Source organism: Carcharhinus amblyrhynchos, chromosome 10, assembly GCF_965287045.1.
Source record: "Carcharhinus amblyrhynchos chromosome 10, sCarAmb.v2.hapA, whole genome shotgun sequence".
Classification (NCBI taxonomy): Eukaryota; Metazoa; Chordata; class Chondrichthyes; order Carcharhiniformes; family Carcharhinidae; genus Carcharhinus; species Carcharhinus amblyrhynchos.
This window is the reverse complement of record NC_137333.1, coordinates 97,012,920-97,021,193: the sequence shown is the minus strand read 5'-3', so window position 1 is coordinate 97,021,193 and position 8,274 is coordinate 97,012,920. Positions and strand designations below refer to the sequence as shown.

The window sequence follows — 8,274 nt, the reverse complement described above, 5'->3', positions numbered from 1 at the left end:
CATTCCTAGGCTTGCGCACAGAAACCCAGGCCTACAATCCAGTGCAATACTGAGGGAGTGCTACAGGGTCAGTGTTGACTTTCAAGTGTGACATTCAACTAAGGCCCCCCTCTGCCTGCTTAGCCAGATATTAAAATCCCATAGGTCTGTTTGGGAAGGAGGGGTGTGAGTTGTCCCAGATCTTCTCAATTAGCATCACAGATTAACAGGTTATTCTTCCGTCGGAAAAATATACCAAAGTCTGAGATCACGTACCAACCAACTCAAGAACAGCTTTTTCCCTGCTGCCATCAGATTTTTGAATGGACCTACCTTGCACAGAGTTGATCTTTCTCTACATCTTAGCTATGACTGTAACACTACATTCTGCACTCTCCCCTTTCCTTCTCTATGAACGGTATGCTTTGTCTGTATAGCGTGCGAGAAACAATCCTTTTCATTGTATACCAATACATGTGACAATAATAAATCAAATCAAATCAAAATATTATCACATTGTTGTTTGCGGGAGTTTGCAGGTTGGCCTCTCATGTTTCTTCACTGTATCAATGATTATACGCCAAAAATACCCTCATTGGCAGTGAAACTTTGAGGTGACTAGCGATCATGAATCATAGTCTATTTCTATAATCAGAAAGAAAGACATTTGCCAGAATTCTCTGATCTTGCCCGCGGCTGGGATTCTCTGATCTCGCCCGTTGCTGGGATTCCCCGACCTCGCCCGCAGCTGGGATTCCCCAGTTCTGCTGCAGTGAATGGAGTTTAGGCGGACTGCAAAATTTACTGTTCCCATTGGCAGCGGTGACAGTCCAACATGGGAGAATAATCGCCAGGGCATCACAAGTGGCTTCACAGCCGACAGAGTACTTTAGAAATGTTGCCACACGGCAGCCAATGTCCCAGAGTCCAACAAGGTAAGTGACCAATTAACTTGTTTTGGCAGTGTTGGTTACATTGGATTAAGTACGTTGGCTGAAAACACAAAAACATTGGCTAAACCAGCCCATGGCAATGTTTATGCTGCACTCAAGCTTCCTCCATCTTCCCTCTTCGAAACCAATCATCGTAACCATCCACTCTCTTCTCTCTCACCTGCTTGCCTATCTCCTGTTTGCTCCAATCACCTCCGACAGTGTTCCACTTTCTAACCACCCTCTGGGGAAAGGAAGTTTCTTCTGAATTCCGCATTGGATTTCTTACTGACCGTCTTACGTTGATGACCTCGAGTTATGCTCTTTCCCACAAGAGGAGACATTCCATCTGTATCCAAAACCCTATCATTTCGAAGAACTCTATTGGGTCAGCTCTCCACCATTCCTTGTCATATGAAAACAGACCTATCCATCCTTTCCTGATATATCCACATGCTTTTGGTAACATCCTTGTGAACCTCCTCTGAACCCTCATCAGTGCCTCCATGTTCTTTTGATAAAATGGTGTGTAATTTTGGTCACCTAACCAAGGTTTGATACAGGTTTAACAGAACTTCACGATTTTTTGATTCTTTAAGTTGTACGTTGCCTTCATGGTTTTGAAGGTACGCTGGGCTAGGTTGATCAAAGGGTGTTGCAAATGATCTTGGAGATACTTATTTGAACTTGCGGCTGTGTTGGGAATGCCCATTCACTAAATTAATTATAATAGCATTTGGTCGCACTCATTGACTCAGAGATTTACAGCATGGAAAGAGAGCCTTCAGCCCAACTTGTCCATGCCACCCTCTTTTTTAAAAATCCCTAAGCTAGTCACAATTGCCCATGTTTGGCCCATATCCTTCTATACCCATTTTATCCACGTAAATGTCTAAATGCTTTTTAAAAGACAAAATTATACCCACTTCCACTACTGCCTCTGGCACCTCGTTCCAGACACTCACCACCTTCTGTGTGAAAAAATTACCCCCCTGGACTCTTCTGTACCCCTCCCCTCTCATCTTAAACCTATGCCCTCTAGCACTGCTATGCATTTTTTCAAATTCATTCATGGGATGTGGGCATGACTGGCTGGGCCATCATTTATTGCCCATCCTTAATTGCTGTAAGCTGAGGGACTCTCTAGGCCATTTCAGAGGGCATTCACAAGTCAACCATATTGCTGTGGGTTTGGAGTCACATGTAGGCCAGACCAGGCAAGGATGGCAAATTTCCTAACCTAAGGGACATCCTGGCAGCCCGATGGCACAGTAGATGTCTCTGCTGCCTCACAGCACCAGGGACCGGGTTCAATTCCAGCCTCGGGTCACTGTGTGTGGAGTTTGCACTTTGTCCCCGTGTCTGCGTGGGTTTCCTCCAGGTGCTCCGGTTTCCTCCCAGAGTCCAAAGATGTGCGGGTTAGATTAATTGGCCATGATCAATTGACCCTTGTGTCAGGGGGTTAGACCATGTAAATATGTGGGGTTATAGGAATGGGCCTGGGTGGGATTGTGGTTGGTGCAGACTTGATGGGCTGAATGGCCTCATTCTATGATTCCAGTGAGCCAGATGAGTTTTTATGATAATCGACAATGGCTATCAGTAGATTCTTAATTTTAGATTTTTATTGAATTCAAATTCCACCATGGGATTTGATCCCGGGTCCTAGTTTCATAGAATCATAAAATCCCTACTGTGTAGAAGGAGGCCATTCGGCCCATTGAGTCTGCACCAACCACAATCCCATCCAGGCTCTTTTCCCACACATGTTTACCCAGCTAATTCCCTGACACTATGGTCAATTTATCATGGCCAGTCAACCTAACCCGCATGTCTTTGGACTGTGGGAGAAAACCGGAGCACCCGAGGGTAACCTATGCAGACACGGGGAAAATGTGCAGACTCCACACGGAAGGTGACCCAAGGCTGGAATCAAACCCAGGTTCCTGGCACTGTGAGGCAATGGTGCTAACCACTGTGCCACCTTGCCATCCCAGAGAATTACCCTGGGTCTTTGGATTACTAGTCCAGTGACAATACCACTATGCCACCGCCTCCCCTGAGGCATGCTGAGTGCTGGTAAATTAGTTGTTTTTAAGCATGTGTGCTGAAGCTATATTAGCAAAAAGACAATCCAGATCTAGAAATCATGCTGCACAAATATTGGTGTTTGCACCGTCTATATACACGCTGTTATTTCTTCGGAGGACTTAACCTATCTTTTAATGTGTCAATCCCCTAAACACATGGGCAGAGTCTGTGTTAAAATTGTGGTGAGTCTAAACTTGCCGAATGAGTTGTCAGCAACCACGGAGCAAGAAATCTGTAAGAAATTGCTGACCAAATTTTTTGCAGCACCTGTTCTCAAGCTCCTCAATATCAAATTGTGCTTCTCACAGGAAACAAATAAGTCAGTGCAGATATTGAGCTAACAACTGATCTGTTGGAGAAGGCACCATTGAAAGATTTCCGTTATTACCAGCAAGCTCCATCTTCTGCTCAACAAGTCACTGTTTCAAATAAAGAATTATCCATCGTCATGTGCAATTTTTCATACCACCTTATCTTTTAATTCGTCATTAAGACAAAAACCGCATATCAGTTTATATATTCTCAGTGCGCAGGCTTAAAATTAACCTTTTTTCCCCCGATAAGGTTTGCTCATGAGTTGTTTATTTTGTACAAGTTATTTTAATTTAAAATTCATTCATAGGACGTGGGTGTCGCTGGCTGGCCAGCACTTATTGTCCATTCCTGTCTGTTTGAGGACAGCTGGGAGCCAACCACGTTGCCGTGGCTCTGGAGTCCCATGTAGACCAGGCCAGGCAAGGACGGCAGATTTCCTCCCCTGAAGGACATTAGTGATGATGTGGAGGTGCCAGCATTGGGCTGCGGTAAGCACAGTAAGAAGTCTCACAACATCAGGTTAAAGTCCAAGAGGTACTGAATAAACCCATTGGATTTTAACCTGGTGTTGTGAGACTTCTTACTGGGCATTAATGAACCAGACTGATTTTTCCGACCATTGACGATGGTTTTGTGGTCACCAGTAGATTCTTAATTCCAGATATTTTGCTTCTATTGAATTCAAATTTCACCACTTGCCCTGGTGGGATTTGAACCTGGGTGTCCGGGATATTAGCTGAGTTTCTGGATTAATAGTCCAGCGATTATACCACGAGGCTATTGCCTTCCCTTAGGTGGTATTCAGAAGAAGGAAAGCCCCAGAAAATAATCGTCGCTTTGAAACCCAGCCTTAACTTTCGTAGCACAGTGTTTAACATTGCTGCTTCACAGTGCCAGGGACCCGGGTTTGATTCCCGGTTTGGGTCACTAACTGCGTGGAATTTGCATGTTCCCCCTGTGTCTACGTGGGTTTCCTCCGAGTGCTCCAGTTTCCTCCCGCATTCTGAAAGACGTGCTGGTTAGGCGCATTGACCCAAACAGACCCGGATTGTGGCAACTAGGGGAATTTCACAGTAACATCATTGCAGTGTTAATGTAAGCCTTACTTATGCCTAATAAATTAACTTTTAATATCCCATTTTTCATTGTAATGCAATTTGAATATTTTTGTCACCATTGTGTTCTTCGGAATGTCCAAAATTCTTCTGAACATTTGTACAATACCGGAATATTCATGGAATCTGAGTGGGCCTATCGTGAGACCGAGCCACCAACAACCCAGATCCTTCCCACCATCATCCATCTTAACTCACCCTTCTGACAGGCAGAACATTCCAGATCCTAACCACCCATTGTGTTGCTCCTCTCATCGCCACTCACCCTTTTGCCAGTCGCTTTCCATCTGCGCCCTTTGTTTATCGATCGTTCAAGTCACTGGGACCGGTTTCACTTTCTTTACCTAAACCCTTCATGATTTTAAACATCTCAATCAAATCTTCTCATAACCTTCCATGGAACACAGCAGTCAGGAGCAGAGATAGACCATTTAGCCCTTTGAACCCACTGTGCCATTCAATAAGATCACGGCTGATTTGGTCTTGATCTCAGTTTTATTTTGCCATCTGCCACCCACTCCCCCCCAACCCTTTCTGGCCCATGTCCACCGCCCAACTTCCCCCCTTCATTTGGGCAGATTTTCAAACCCCCAAAACTGGAAAATCCTACCTGATGTCAATGGACCTTTACATGGTCCGCCTCACCTCCCCCCTCCGCCCCCACCCTGCCCCGCCCTCCGCCCACTACGATTCCTGCATCAGGTGGGATGGGAAAAATGCACCTTATCTATTGAACATCTGTCCAACTCTTCCTTGAATAAATTTAATGACCCAGCAGGTGTGGCACAGTGAAAGTGCCTCCACCTCCAGGTGGACTTGTGGGTCACGGAAGGAGCATTCGGTTCAATGGGCTCATAGTGAAATTGGGGATCCTTTCCCCATTATTCCCGAAAGGGAAAAAATTGTGTGAAGATACGCTTCCAAAAAAAAATGACCAGCTTCCATTCTCCCTGGCAAAGAGAATCCCACAGATGAACTTTTGCACATTCTCCTCGTGTCTGCATGGGTTTCCTCCAGGCGATCCGGTTTCCTCCCACAATCCAAAGATGTGCGGGTTAAGTTGATTGGCCATGCTAAGAAATTGTCCCTTAGTGGCCAGGGTAGCGGAGGTTAGAGGGATTAGTGGGTATGTAGGGATACAGGGAGTAGGGCCTGGCTGGGATTGTGTTCGGTGCAGACTCGATGGGCCAAAGGGTCTTATGGAACTTACACTTGAAGAGAAAAAAAGTTCTCTTCATCTAAAAAAGACAGTAGGACTAGGGGGCACAGCCTCAAGATAAAGGGGGGGGGGGGGGGGGGCGGTTTAGAACGGAGTTGAGGAGGAACTTCTTCACTCAAAGGGTGGTGAATCTCTGGAATTCTCTGCCCGTTGAAGTGGTGGAGGCTGCCTCGCGAAATATTTTTAAGACGCGGGTTGATGGGTTTTTGATAAGAGAGGGGATTAAGGGTTATGGGGAGAGGGCGGGAAGGTGGAACTGAGCCACGACAGATCAGCCATGATCTTATTGAATGGCGGGGCAGGCTCGAAGGGCTAGATGGCCTACTCCTGCTCCTATTTCTTATGTTCTTATGTTCTAAATGATGGATATATTATTCATAAATTGTATCCCTTGGTTCCAGTCCCTCGCACAAGTGGAAATATCCTCCCAGTATCTACCCTATCAAATCCCTTCAGGATTTAATAAGGAGAACAACCTCAATTTCTCCAGACTACCTGTAACCGTAATCGCTCCTTCCTGGAACCATTCAAGTTTGATTTCGATTTTGATTTGATTTATTATTGTCACATGTATTAATATACAGTGAAAAGCATTATTTATTGCAGGCTATACAGGCAAAGCATACCATTCATAGAGAAGGAAAGGAGAGAGTGCAGAATGTAACGTTACAGTCACAGCTAGGGTGTAGAGAAAGATCGACTTAATGCGAGGTCGGTCCATTTAAAAGTCTGACGGCAGCAGGGAAGAAGCTGTACTTGAATCGGTTGGTATGTGACCTCAGACTTTTGTATCTTTTCTCCGACAGGTGAATAATCTGTTAACCTGTGCTGCTAATTGAGGGATAACCAGGAGATCAGAAAGGACTCACACTTCTCCTTCCTAAATAGTGTTTTGGGATTCTCAGAATCTGTCTGAGCAGGCGAATGGGGCCTTAGCTGAATGTCCCACTTCAAGTCGACACTGACAGTGTAGCATTCCCTCAGTGCTGTACTGGATCGTAGGCCTGGGTTTCTGTGCTCAAGCCTAGTAGTGGGACTTGAAACTGGACCCTTGTACTTGTGGGTACAGAGTAGACAGAGTCAATAGATGGGAGGTTAGTTTGTGTGATGGACTGGGCCTTGTTCACGACCCTTTGTAGTTTCTTGCAATTTTGGTCATCATTCTCTAAGTGATATGTGAAAATTTGTTCTCTTTGTTTTCTCAGGATTTTGGCTTTTAATCCTTGTAAGGAACTCTCAGAAGCCCTGTTGGACAATGAACGTCACAGCTCAGCCCGAGGACTCCTCAATCCAGATAGAAGACTCCACAATCCGGATGCTCAGCAACGCCATGCTGCACTTCACCTTGCCTGCCATCTACCTGGTCATCTTTCTGGTGAGCACTCCGCTCAACATGGTCTCCCTCTGGCTCCTGTGCTGCCGCATGTGGCCCAAGACCCCGACCATGGTCTTTTCCATCAACCTGGCCATCTCCGATCTCCTCTACAGCCTGGTGCTGCCGTTCCAGATCACCTATCACTGGAACCGGAATAACTGGCAGGTGGGCGATCTGCTCTGCCGAGTGGTGACCGTCCTGTTTTACGGCAACACGCACTGCTCCATCCTGACTGTCATGTGGATAAGCGTGGAGCGTTACCTCGGAATCGTACACCCCTTGCACACCTCCCACCTTCGCACGGTGAAAGCCGCCATCTTGCTGTGCCTGCTCAGCTGGTTCTTTGTCTTATTGGTCCATTTGCCTCTGATGTACACCGAGCTGACCTATCAGGTGCCTCTGCTGAATATCACCACCTGTTTCGATGTCATACGTCGCGACATGTTTCCCGCCATTTATTATTTCTACCTCTACTTCTCGGCACAGATACTTCTGTTCTTCTTATTGCCTTTCGTTGTCATGGTGCTGTGCTATTCCAGAATAATCCGGACTCTTCTGAAGACCCCGTTGACTCAATTGAGAGAGTCAAGGAAACAGATTGTTTATTTGACGTTGGTTGTGTTATTAGCCTTCATGATCTGCTACCTCCCGACTCAGATCATTATGATCGTACATTTTGTCCGGTCAAGTCAGAAGAGGCCAATCTACGTCCTGTACAAGTTGTCGCTGTCGCTGAACAGCTTAAATGGCTGCTTTGACCCGTTGCTGTACTATTTTGCCTCCAAGGAGTTTCGACGGAAGGTCCAGATGTTCTCCACTTGCATCCCCGTGGACGAGTGTGACAAGACCTCAAGTATCAACCCCGTACCTCTAGTTGCTCAGGGCAGTCAGTAGTGCCGGTGCCTGCTGACTGAGCCAGCAAAGAAACTCGCCACCTTTATCCAAATTATGGTACCAGGCATACCAGCCATGGGCGAGGTTGGTGGCAAGGGCTGGAAGGACAATGACTGGGCGCATGGCACGCTTTGTAAAAGATTAAAGGACCCATACCAAGGCTGAGTTTCACAATATGAAAACATGGTGCCAGAGCTAGCGCCAAGACTTCAAGCCAGAATTGTGCCCCCTTGTCCCTGGCACATTTACATGTCTGGACCCCTCCCTGAGAGGGAGTTGGCAACCGTGGGATTTCCATCCGATTATGCTTGGCAAAGCACTCCAGTGATCTGCTGTTGCCTTCTGCAGTACGGT

The 8,274-nt window shown here is 46.3% G+C and overlaps 1 protein-coding gene across 1 annotated transcript; it reads left to right on the top strand.

Annotated features, from left to right (window-relative positions):
* Window positions 1-874: 874 nt before the first annotated feature.
* On the top strand, window positions 875-7,933 carry LOC145349474 (S-geranylgeranyl-glutathione receptor P2RY8-like). The gene is made up of 2 exons (XM_080198014.1): window positions 875-914; window positions 6,857-7,933. Exons 1-2 carry the CDS (start codon window positions 875-877, stop codon window positions 7,918-7,920), a joined length of 1,104 nt encoding a protein of 367 aa, XP_080054140.1. The 3' UTR covers window positions 7,921-7,933.
* Window positions 7,934-8,274: the final 341 nt, after the last annotated feature.

Bases quoted from the DNA above. Each gene is read 5' to 3' on its own strand.
- LOC145349474 (XM_080198014.1), top strand. From the start codon at position 875: ATGTTGCCACACGGCAGCCAATGTCCCAGAGTCCAACAAG. The intron at 915-6,856 runs GTAAGTGACCAA...TTGTTTTCTCAG, and splicing joins ATGTCCCAGAGTCCAACAAG to GATTTTGGCTTTTAATCCTT.